Below are 11,936 nucleotides of genomic sequence, written 5' to 3'. Positions count from 1 at the left end.
ACACACAAACACACAGGTAATTAGGAAAAACCGGACAAGTAGGAGTTCATTCTTCTCGACAACGACGAGGAAACAAAGCAACAATAGTAAAAAGGAGCACTTTTTTGTTTAATCTTTGAACACAATCTCTCAGCTACTGACTATGTTGTATTGTTACAACAAACATTTAAATAAAATAAAATATGTTTTAAAGGAAAAGTCTGGTGATCATCTATGATAATTGTTAGCGTGTATCAATATCGGAAGCCTGGTGTAACCTCCAGAAGAGTTCAGTTCGACAACTTCTCTCTTTTTCGTAATTTATTTCCTCAATCACAGGTGAACTAACATGCGTTGCAGTTGCAAAAGCAATGAGTTGAACAACCAACTTTCAGGTCGGCAAAAGAACAACTTCCCCAGAAACGGAAGTGGGGCCTTTTCATACACAGTTTATCGTCACAGGTTCGTCTCCCCTCGTCCTAACATCTGATTCGCTCTATCCTGTCAGGAGGAGGAGAATCCCGTGTTCTCATCTTTTCTCACAGAAGGAGACGTGCAATGTCCAGTCTGCTTCTCTCTAATGTCAATATACTGATAAACAGGCGTGGGTGTTGAGAAGTGCAAGCGTGTGACTACAGTTCCCTTGAAAACCAGACATTTGTAGACACAACTACAGCTGCATAACTGTGTTGTACTGACCTTACTAACATAATCTGAACTTCACTGGGCATGAATATAAAAAGCATCTTCAGGAATTTTAGATTTATATTATCATCCCATAGTGGAAGAACTACTCACAATCATTGCTGAAGTAAAAAATAGCCTACTATAACACCACACTGGAAATAATATATACATATAAATATCATAGTGTGCCTTATATTATCTTGATAGGTGAACCAGCCATGTCGAATAGATTGATACACGTTTTTTAAATAAATCCCATTTTTATTTCATGTATGTTATTGAAAACATTCACACGTCACATACTTTATAAATTAACCCAAATAAATACATTTACGAGGACAGGATGTTGTTTTTCCTCTCATCAGTAAAACAAAACAAAAGTACGCTGGCCATTCCTATTGTATTTAGTGTAGGCTAATATAATATGATATAATATGAATATTCTGTATCCCTCATTTAGCTTAAAGCTGAACTTCAGATATAAATATTAAATAAAAGATCATGGAATAAATTTTGCAAATATGTGTACTGACCCTAGTAAAACTCCTGCTCCCCAGTCTTTGGAGAAATGACTCAAAAGAAATCATGTCCATGTTATTGGTAATAAAGAAACATGTCACGCAGTGCAACAATGTGACTCATTGAAGAGTTTTATTACGATCAAGCTTTGACTACACAAGCAATGAGTTGTCCATCGTATAAGATAATTGTTGTTTTTGATCTTTTAATGTAATTTGTTGACTATTGGAAATATATAAAATACAACTTATCCTTTCATTGAATCATTGCATGTCCAAATGTTCATTGGATGAAAGAGGTAACGGTCAGTGTAATGACTCCTCCTGTTGATACTGGCCGTAATGTTGTTGCCCCGACTCACACTGCGCAAAACAGCCTTCAAAAGTTCAGGCGAAGCTAACGTGAGGCTTTATCCTTCTGAGTTAACCAAATTCCTGAGGGTGTTTTCCAAAAAGTCACAAATGTCCCTCTTTGTGTGTAGAGTTTTCTAAGTTGGCCAGAGGGATATTACTTAAGACCGTAACGATGTCAGATGTCACTTGATTTGGTTCGTGAGACTATTAGCTTCGGCTGAACTTTAACAGGCATTTTTGCACAGAACAAAGACATGGATTCATCTCCCGTCTTTCACAGTTTGTAGACTTTAAACATGTCGGTGCATCTCCTGACAAGGAGAAAGATTTGACCTGATCAGATGGGTTCTCTGAACTCTAGTGTGTGTCATCAATATCGATCATTATTATAAGGGGAGTTGTGTTAAGACAAATGTGAAGTTAAACGTCCACAAATGGGACTCCATGAGTCAGAGGAAGTCCCAGGTTTGGTTGACTTGGTTGGATTTGCAGGCAGCCACAATCACTGTTCCCTGCGATACTGTCAAGCACTTCCCAGACGACGTGTTCTTCAGTTTGTTGTTCTGAAATCAACAACAATGTAAACTCTGAAATGATTGCATTCACATTAAGAAACTGTAAAGTTTGAGTTGATGTAGAAACATGTGTCGTACCTCCGTGTAGATCCACACTTGCTCGGGCGCTGCTGCGGTTACTCTTCCCTTCAAACGACAGAAGTCAAGAGACACACGAGCTCTTCCTCGGGTTGCATGTAAACACAGCAAATTGCTGATGCTGAGCCGTAGCTCTTTCCGGGATGTGTATTCAAAATACTACAAAGACACAAAGAATGGTATTTTGAAGATGGGTGAAATCATCCTGAATCATATTATCGCCAATACATTTTAAACTGTATAAAGTAGTTTTCTATGTTCATCTGAATCTGATTTCTCAGTTTTTTTGCTTGCAAGGCCCTAAAATAAAGTAAACTTGAGGCGGCTCATCACAAGGATTTTAACTCAGAGTGGTTCTTTCATTTTACATTGCAGCATTTCAAGGACTTTTAGTCAAAGTCAAAGTCAGTTTTATTGTCAATTTTACATACGTGCAAACATACAGAAGATGAAAGTTTGTTTCTCTTCTGTCCAACTTAAAGCGAATAATAATAAAAACAATAATAAAGTGCAAAAAGGTTTAAAAGTTTAAGAAAAAAGAGAGAAACATATAAGCATTATAAACAACATATTAGAATCCTGAAGGGCTGAAAGTTTCATATTTTTGAATAAGAAATGTGCAAAGAAGTAAAAAACAATATCAGAACACTAACAGAAGTTGGCGTACCTGTGCTGCAGCTGTATTGCATTTGAACTCTGGAACAGGTTTCCATTTGTTTTTTGTCTTCTTCACATACAGATAGCATTTCCAAGCAACGTTTAGCAACTGTACAAAAAATAATAAAACAGTAACTGGACAACCAACAGTCTGGATGTCCTTCTATTATAACTTTTAGCTTACGGTTTGAATAAAACAGGAAGAAATTATGTTCTGAAAGAAACTTTAAAAGAGAATATCATCTATATTTCCTGCATAAATACAAATGAGCATGTAAAATTACTCAAAAGCGCACACGTGTGTGTTTTTGAAAACTGTAACATTCATTCCATTGAAGATATTAAAATGTTGATAGACTATTAAATATTTCACCTTTCCGTATTTAACCGGCCTGATATCCGGCACATAGGCCTCTGGATAAATGTTCCTCAGGTACCACGAGAAGTTCTGGCACTTTAATCTCTTCCGGAGTTTACGGCGTTCAGAAACGTCTCCGTATGAATTCTGAGGGGGAAAATGATAAAGATGAAGGCACGACCTCCAGCGTGATGAATGAGATGTGACTAACTTCCTGTACCTTTTTACTAACCTGTAGGAAAGTCAAATTAGCCTGTCTGCGTGAACGATAGAAGGCAAATTTGTAGTCGTCCATCCAGACCTCGGCCAGCCGGACCAGGTTGCGAGTGATCATTGTATTTCCTCTGGGGAAGCTGTGCGGGTTCTTCAGGCGGAAAATGTGCCCCACGACAGAGCAAGGTATGATTTCTATTTGACCTCCACATTGCCAGACCTGCAGTGGAGAGGAACAACGGCGTGAGGTAAGACTGAAGCTGATAACATTTTTAAAGCATATGCAGTATGTTGAAAAACATGAACAAACTCTTACCCTGAAGGACATTTCCAAATTCTCACCTCCCCAGAACTCCATCTGCTCGTCGTAAGTCCCGATGTGCTGGAAGTATGACTTAGATATTGAGAACAGGCCACCAGCAAAAGTAGGAGTTCTACAAAACCAGACACAAATCAATCAATACCAATGGTCCTAACTGATTTTATTCAAATGATTCAGTTGGTGAATTTACTTTCTTTCACAGAGTTAGGTGAGAAAATGAACACCAGCTCTCAAATCAGGTTAGCTTATATTCATTCACTTTATTTCTAGGTCATGCAAAACATGTGGCCCACTGTGTTTCATACATCTTTGGTTCTTGTTTATACAAAGCATGTGAAAAAAAGAAGAAAAAAACAGATAACGCAAAAAAGAAAAGAAAAAGAAAGAAAGATAGCTTTGCAAAGAGATGGGAAACAGCTAGCCTGGCTCTCTATGAAGAAAATACAATCTGCCTACCAACACCTGTCAGCTCACTAAAACATCTTCTTGTGTGTTTAATCCATAAAAGTTAAGAAGGTTATCGCTCCCAGCAAAGAATTTGACTAAATTTCAAGCTTAAAAAAAAGGTATCCTATAGAAGAAAAAGAAAGAAATCATTCCTTTAAATCAGCTCATTTGTGTCCTAGCAGGGTCAAACTAACACATTTTAGAGTCAATTTGTGAAATGAACTATGAATGTACCGTATCTGATAAACCTATCATGATTACAATTACTTAAAAAAAAAAAATCAAGTCTTAGATCTGCGTGTATGTATCCTCATATCTACCTGATGGGATGTGTCTCGTTCGTCCTTTCCTTCCTCTCCTCTTCAGGGATGAGCTCCCACCCAAACTGGAGCTTCCAGTTAAAATTGCCTCGGACGTGGTAAAGCCAATTAGGGTCTGGCTTTTTTAACTTTAGATCATTATGGTCGATAGTGGAAATTCTTGGGCTCACCACAGCAGCAGGCCGCTCCACTATCCGAGCTAGAAGAGGCTCCAGCCATCCGGGGAAGCATTCACCTATACGGGAATGAAGAAGAAAGGAGTAACGGTTGTCAGTCTGTAAAAATATTGTTTTCACAATCAGGGGCGTAGTTCAGAAAATGTTAGTTCGAATGTGATGGCTGCTGGCCCCCAGATAGTCTTCACAAGTTCTCTTTCCACCAAATAACAAGACCAGATTCTCATTTCAGGAACTATCGTAATCATTTTTGACCAACAGTTCAAAACATCCAACTGAATTCTGCATGCAAATGGTGGCAAACATTGCATCATGGGGAGGGCTGTGTATCATGTATAAGAACAAATGAATAGTTTTGCATGCAGCCAATCACCACAAGCGTTCTTCCACTAAAGGCAACGTGTGATTGGTTCTCTACCGTAGCAGCTATTCATACAGTTTGTGGTGTGGTAAAGTTGACGTGTCTCAAATGAAGTAGGAAAAAGGTACTTTAGGACTCTATTGGTATCACTTCAAGGGTGTTGGTACTGGTATCACTATTGATTTTCTGATGCCCAGCCCTAAAGGCACATACAGTGGGAATCCATGAAGGTGAGGACTTCTCCTTGTGCAGCCTGCACTCCCATCAGTCTGGCTGTGATCAGGCCTTTCCTCTCCGGCTGACGTAAAACACGCACTATATTCAGCTGTCGCACAAAGTCATCCAGACGAGTCTTCAGGTGATCTAAGGAGAGAATCAGCAAGTTAATTAGGTGAATGAGATGTTTCAGTAAGAGGTATACGGGGGATTTGAGAGCTTTTTAGCTCAAAACAGCTGTTTTAAGTCAAACATACTACTATGTTCATTTTATGACAATTAATATTTCTTCTCTGCTGTATTTCAGAAGGACATTTTTAACGTTTTGCTTCACAACAACTAGTTTCATTACTCTAATAACAGTAATAGAACATAAGGAATTTAAAAATTTGAATTTTCCCTACAAAACATGTGATATACTGATAAAATATCAATATTATTACTTTTCTATTTTAGTTGACTTATTTTACTAATTATCTTATTATTGTTATTATTTAAGGCTGTGGTGTTGGAGTTACTTAATACAACTTATATTTATTTCCCTTGTTTTTTCTTGTATTTTTGTAATTGAAAAGCATTGTTGTAATTTAGCATTATTTTCTATAGACTATATTTACAACTCTATTGTTCATATATGTTCATATTTTCACTCTCTGTCTTTCTGTTGTAATTTTGAAACAATCTCCAATAATTGTAGGCCTGTCCGTTTCTTCAGGATTAATTAAATTATATCTTGTTTTATTTCCTTTATATAGAGTGAGTGCATGAATGGAAAGTGAAAAGATGTTTTAGAGACCGGTGATGAAATATGAAGAGACGTATATATCTGTCTACTTATTTGGATAAGATGCATATTGACGTGCACGCTCACCCTCCGTGCTGGCATCATCCACCAGCAAGATCTCTGTGAGCAGGGCTGCAGGAGCGCTGTGCAAGACACTGTAGACCGTCCTCAGCAGGGTGGACCAGGCCTCGTTGTAAAACACTATGATCACGCTGGTGGTCGGGAGGCCAGGGCAGCGCTGAAACCTCTGCTTCAAGCAACTGTCAAAGCCAAACTGAAAGTTAACAGCTGTCAGATTTGTAACTGGATGAACAGGATGAGACGGCGGAGAGGCCAAAGTATGAAATGGATCCATTTCATGGATTCATTTCACCCTCCTGTTTTCCTGCATTCTGCAGGAAAACAACTTTTTTTTCTTTTTTCTCAAAAAAGGGAATTTTTCGGCCATCAATATGTCTTTTTTACAAAATGTTATGATGAGTTTGTTTTTGAGACAGTTGACAAACAGACAAACAGTTCTTTTTGTTTGAAGAACCAAACTCTGCACAATGGTTCAATCGGACAATTCAAAGGACAGAACAAGACAAAGATATCTGCGAGAAACATTGGCATAAAAATAGAAGACACTGTGATTGTTAGGAGAAACTGAAAGATTTAAATAGGAACAGAATCATACATCAGTGTGTCAGTGACCGTTTGCTGGGATGATAAACAACGTGCTCACTCTGGATGACGTGTGTCTTCACCCAGATCACGGTGCAGGGAGATGCGGTCACTGGCAAACTGGTTGAACTGGGTCTTATTAAACCCATCTATTTTCTCTTTGCGTTCCTCGGGACTCAGGCGACGTTTCCCAAACGGTTTGCCACCTGCACCTGGTGCGCCGGGATCTTGGGGAGGCCTCTGCAGGTGAGGCTTGAGCTCCTCTTCAGTGTAAAAACCAGCTTGACAAGAAAAAACTGAAGACTGATCAACCGGTCTGAGAAAGGCTTCATTGAGTTTCACCGCACCTGCCTCAGGTAGGTGTGGTGGAATGTGTGTTGGTTTGTGTGTTAATGTGTGTGGTGGTCCTGGCAATGCTGTGTAGTATTTGATGAATAATATGATCAGCAAGAAGGAAGCGGTAACCTTAATTAGTAGGCCACCTTTACAGAACCATATTCGCATGGTGGACCCAGGGAAGGACCTAAAACAAAGATCAAATATAAATGAAATATAAACTGACTCATCACATTCATTCATCACATTGATGTTAAGATTTTCAGGGCACATAATGCGCTGTTGACATTGGTGCATCCATTTCCTCCTCAAATTCCCAGATTTTAAGTTTTTGTTCCATCTCGAGGGGTGTTCCCGTTAATGTCATCAGTGGGAAACATATTTTTCAGATTATTCCGATGAGCATACATCTGGCCACGCTAATGGCAAGTAAAAAATACTCGAAATGCGTGTAATGTACAAATAATCTCAAACGCAGAGTGAAAAACATAACCTTTTTTGCGGAGCTGTCTAATGTATTTTTAATCTAACGTTTGCGGATGGGTTTCCTTGTTGATTTGTTGTTTTATTTGTTTTTTGCAGGCTTTGGGTACTGACACTGACACTTGAACGGTGCACCGGACCGTACCGTATTACTCTCACCCCGATTCATGCCATGCCAAATGTGTATTAGATGACTACGTTTACATTGTTCTATTATGTACATAGTTAGTCAAATAATATGGAAAGCAGCTTGCTACTTGTTGACAATACAATGTTTTAGCAAAGATGGCATGCAGAGAATTACTTAAATAATATTCAGAAGAGGAATTTCTGTTTTATTTCCTAAAAGATACAAGTTAAAAAATATATATATATATATATAAATTTACAAAATGTAGTAACATTAGAAATGTAATAATTTATACATGTAAATTAAATAAACATTACTTACTACTTGGGCTGCAGGTGAACGAGCCGCTCCACCTGTGCTCGCGTTTCCTGTGTCTGCAGGCATGCAGCTTTCTTTCAGGAATTGTCTTGTTTCTATTTTTTGTAAATTAACCTGTACGTAGATGATCTCATGGTTGTACTTCCCGTAAGCACAGCCAAGGACAGCAACAAGTGATCAAACCAGTTTATATAGATAAACTCACCACACTCATTCATCACATTGGGGACATAAATACCATACATAAGAATGTGTACTTGCAGAAAACTTGCAGAAAAAATGTCAGGTTTAACTTTGCTTCCCATTCCAAATAAACATTCAAGTATCAAATACTAGTGTACACAAATCAATCTGTAGTACAGTACAATACTATTGTAGTGGGAATACATGATGATCATCATCCCTTATGTCCTGTGTTGCCCTGAGGTCAAATCAAAGATGCTGCTTAAAATATAAAATATATTTTCAACGTTTCCTTCAAAAGAGAGGGTTGGTGGGCGGGGCTAGTTGTTGCCACGGTGACGCCTGAACCAAAAGTTTAGGCGTCGCAGCTGAAGTCACGTGACCGCATCATGGCCTTCTTCGGTGTGACACACCTGGGTTATCAAAACCCGATAGGTGATAATCTACTAGTGAGGCACAGATTAGCGTCTCATCCTCAAGGTAAGAGGAGCTGCACCTCGCTAATATTAAACTACCTGTAGTTAGCTAAGCTAGCTAGCCGCTAACCTTTTAGCACAGAGCTAACGTTTACAAAGTATTGTAGCGACCCTGTACAGGCGTCTGTCTTCGGCCAATCACAGGGAAGCAGCGTGCTTGTTGGTAGGTTTGTGGCCTGTGATTGGTGGAGCGGAGTGAGGGGGGGGGGGGGGGGGGGGTTCGGAGGAAGTGCCGTTGTGTATGTTGTTGTATGTGAGTGCGTAGGATGCTACGTGAGCTTGTTAGCTGTTCTGCATGAGCTACTGTTAGCGAAGAGCCCGTTACATGAATGTGAACATTGGTGCAATAAACCTGTAAGTTAAAGAGACCAAGGTCTGCGAGTCATTACTGTGGACGTTACAGTATTTAGTTAGCTAAAAGAGTAAGAATAATGAAAATAGAGTTGGTACAGTTCAGGATAGTATTTGCTCATATTTCATGCACTTGACGTTCATTGACTATAATTACACACATTTTTTATTGGGGGTTTTCTTTAGGGCTCTTTGATTATGTATAAAACATGTTATATTTTAGTATTTTTATGAAATCTTAAGATTAATACAATCATTAGACTTAAGTGAAAGTTAAACTTGCACTTAAGTCTAATGTGTTTCTCATAATAGTGTCAGGACTATTAATGCAATGAATGATTAGTCTACATAGTAACATATCTCTATACAGATGGTGGGAACGTCAAACCAGGAGTGCCTCCATCTTTTCAAGGACGTCAGGGACCCCTCCGATGTATAGACACCTGCAGCATTTACCACGGGCCCCTTAAGTACGGCACTGACATACACCATGGGAGCCACGAGCAATACAAAGAGATGGTCAAACGGGTTCAAACGCCCAGATGTGAGTGGACGTAAAAAAGAGACATTAACGGCCGGTATGGACTACGTAGGATCTAAATTACTGTATCCCTCCTGTCTTGTGCAGCCCCTGACCAGCTGTACATCACACCTCTGACAAACAACCAGCAGTATGGATGGATGTTGTCCAGGGGTCCTGAACCGTGGACCCAAATCAAACGGTTTCCCCGAATGAACAGCGAGATGACACAGTAGGTTCCATTTCCAATTCTCATTCAAATATATATATTCATATTTGCCCATATAAGGTGGCTCTCTGCAAGTGTAATCCACATGTTGCTTTTACAGGTTTGTTGAAGAAATGTCAGCAACAGACCGGGATTTCAGCCTATTCTGACAGCCACACACACACACACACACACACACACACACACACACACACACACACACACACACACACACATCAGTATAAATGAATTATTAAATTGGTTGCAGATCCACTTTTGCCTTTTTTTCTTAAATTTTTGTCTTTTAAATCGGTCAAAATAATTACTAATAAAATCACGAAACATAACAGTGTTTGCAGACGGTTGCTTAAATGCACGAGCAGCAGAAACGTTGAGCTGGCGAAGAACATTTCATCACTCAGCGGCAAAGAAAAACATGTTTACGTTATTCTTCCTGAAGAAATATTTCACAGATATTTCAGTGCAGAGGGATTGAATCCTAAAGAGGGCCTTGGTAGATTCAGGTCCTCTGGGAGACACAGGAAGTTAAAGGAGACCCCCGGCATTCTCAGGCTGGATCTGAACTCCAGCTCTAACCCCTCAAACTGCATCATACATCTAAATAAGTCAATTCTACAAAGTGGCAGATCAGTGTGTAAAAAAAACTCACAAAAAAATGGTACTTACCATAACCTGTCTGTAGATGGTGCAAAAGGGAACTCAGTGATGCTACTGGTCCTACCACTCTGCAACTAAATACTAATGGTTTGTTCTGGTCTCTGGTGCTTTCCATCAATGAAAGTGTCCTTGTTTTGGTGGCCACTTATAGCTCCTCGTCCAACCCCCCAATGAGTCTGCAAACTCAAGTGTTAACCAGTTGGCTTATTTCTCAGTAAAAAAAAAAAAGGCGACTGGTGAACAAGGCGTCTCTTTTGTATGTTTACTGTCATCTACTTTTGAAGAATATCTTTGTTTGCAGGCTTGAGTCTAAATGATGTTTAAACAATACATTCTGATCTGTGAAATAAGTCAAACTAGTGGCCTGTGAAGATAAATATCAAAACATCAAAAACAAGGGTTTCCAGTTACAGCCAGTCTGAGTACATCTTCAGTCAGCTCACACAGAATCCTGATGGTTTTTAAATGTAAAAGTAGATTATTTTTAGTATGTGTATATTCACAAGTAAACCACTTTCTAATCCTTTAAATATGACATTGTTATTACATAATGTATGACAGGCCGCTGGAATACCTTTTACAAACATTAGTAAATATATGAACACGCAAACAGCCATTGATTTTTTTTATTTTTTTTTCTTCAAGGGGAAATGTTATTTTTCTCTTTGTCATAGTCCTCAACTCTTCTTCACCGTCGACTTTGCAACAAACCAAAAAAAACACTCCCCTTTCAACTCCTCCAACTCAGGGAAAATACAAATAAAACAAAAACAAACAAGGAAGGATTCATCAGGCCTGAGCAGAACACTGTTTCAGTAGTATGGGGACAACCTTCCTCTCACCTCCCTCCCCCTCCAAAAAAACCCAAAACATCCCAAGAGTTAACAATCAACACAAGTCTATGGACAGCAATAGAAATAGAATACATACAATGCACATTTTTATAAACTCGTGTCCTTTCTATAAACTCTTTGCTTATATGAATCACTCTTCATTAGCGATCTCTATTAGATTACTGTCCTCTGGTGCCCCGCCCCCCCAGGGCCAAATCTCATTGCACAGAAGGGGGACCAATACATAGCACAAAGGCTGCGTGAGCTGGCTTTGGTACAAACATGATCAACTGTTGGTCGCCGTTGTCGAGTGTGGTCGGAAGAGCTAAACCGGTGGGAGGTGTCGGGGGGGGGCGATTCTCCCAATTTACAAAAAGTTGAAGCCGGAAAAAAACAAAGTCTTTGCAACGATGTGAGAATGTTTACTGGAGATTATTCTCGACGAGCCCTTATCCCTTTTTCCTCCGTCCAAACATCAGCGGTCCAGGCAGGGCGAGCAGGCACTGTTCCTGTTCGCTGATGTTTCTATGATTTGTTTATTAACTTAAGGCAATTAAACTCAGCTATTAGGACTTCTGAGTGTGGAAGGAAGAGGGAGGGCGGGAGGAAATAATACTATATATATATATATATATATATATATATATATATATATATATATATATATATATATATGTGTGTGTGTGTGTGTGTGTGTATAGGTTTTTAATTA

General features: G+C 39.1%; 2 protein-coding genes across 2 annotated transcripts; one reads left to right on the top strand and one right to left on the bottom strand.

The window, feature by feature from the left end:
* Window positions 1–1,987: 1,987 nt before the first annotated feature.
* LOC137800932 (polypeptide N-acetylgalactosaminyltransferase 6-like) lies at window positions 1,988–7,696 on the bottom strand. Its single transcript, XM_068598301.1, has 11 exons — window positions 7,687–7,696; window positions 6,770–6,989; window positions 6,133–6,305; window positions 5,259–5,408; window positions 4,509–4,743; window positions 3,736–3,853; window positions 3,439–3,639; window positions 3,222–3,353; window positions 2,859–2,957; window positions 2,192–2,350; window positions 1,988–2,101 (listed from the first exon to the last, which is right to left on the bottom strand). Exons 1-11 carry the CDS (start codon window positions 7,694–7,696, stop codon window positions 1,988–1,990), a joined length of 1,611 nt encoding a protein of 536 aa, XP_068454402.1.
* An 802-nt stretch (window positions 7,697–8,498) lies between these two features.
* LOC137801056 (sperm microtubule inner protein 11) lies at window positions 8,499–9,966 on the top strand. The gene is made up of 4 exons (XM_068598459.1): window positions 8,499–8,638; window positions 9,356–9,529; window positions 9,614–9,737; window positions 9,835–9,966. Exons 1-4 carry the CDS (start codon window positions 8,548–8,550, stop codon window positions 9,881–9,883), a joined length of 438 nt encoding a protein of 145 aa, XP_068454560.1. The 5' UTR covers window positions 8,499–8,547; the 3' UTR covers window positions 9,884–9,966.
* The last annotated feature ends 1,970 nt before the right edge of the window (window positions 9,967–11,936 follow it).

The sequence above is a fragment of the Clinocottus analis genome, unplaced genomic scaffold (genome assembly GCF_023055335.1).
Source record: "Clinocottus analis isolate CAN_PGR_092001 unplaced genomic scaffold, fCliAna1.0.p SCAF_4, whole genome shotgun sequence".
NCBI lineage: Eukaryota > Metazoa > Chordata > Actinopteri > Perciformes > Cottidae > Clinocottus > Clinocottus analis.
Note: the sequence above shows the minus strand (reverse complement) of the source record. Positions and strands in the feature narration are given on the sequence as shown.

What these genes read in the sequence shown, in the direction of transcription:
- LOC137800932 (XM_068598301.1), bottom strand. An exon ending in CACCTTCATGGATTCCCACT is followed by an intron (nt 4,744 to 5,258) that starts GTATGTGCCTTT and finishes ATTCCCGTATAG; the next exon opens with GTGAATGCTTCCCCGGATGG. An exon ending in AACGAGACACATCCCATCAG is followed by an intron (nt 3,854 to 4,508) that starts GTAGATATGAGG and finishes CTGGTTTTGTAG; the next exon opens with AACTCCTACTTTTGCTGGTG.
- LOC137801056 (XM_068598459.1), top strand. Translation starts at nt 8,548, where the DNA reads ATGGCCTTCTTCGGTGTGACACACCTGGGTTATCAAAACCCGATAGGT. An exon ending in ACGGGTTCAAACGCCCAGAT is followed by an intron (nt 9,530 to 9,613) that starts GTGAGTGGACGT and finishes TGTCTTGTGCAG; the next exon opens with CCCCTGACCAGCTGTACATC. An exon ending in ATGAACAGCGAGATGACACA is followed by an intron (nt 9,738 to 9,834) that starts GTAGGTTCCATT and finishes TTGCTTTTACAG; the next exon opens with GTTTGTTGAAGAAATGTCAG.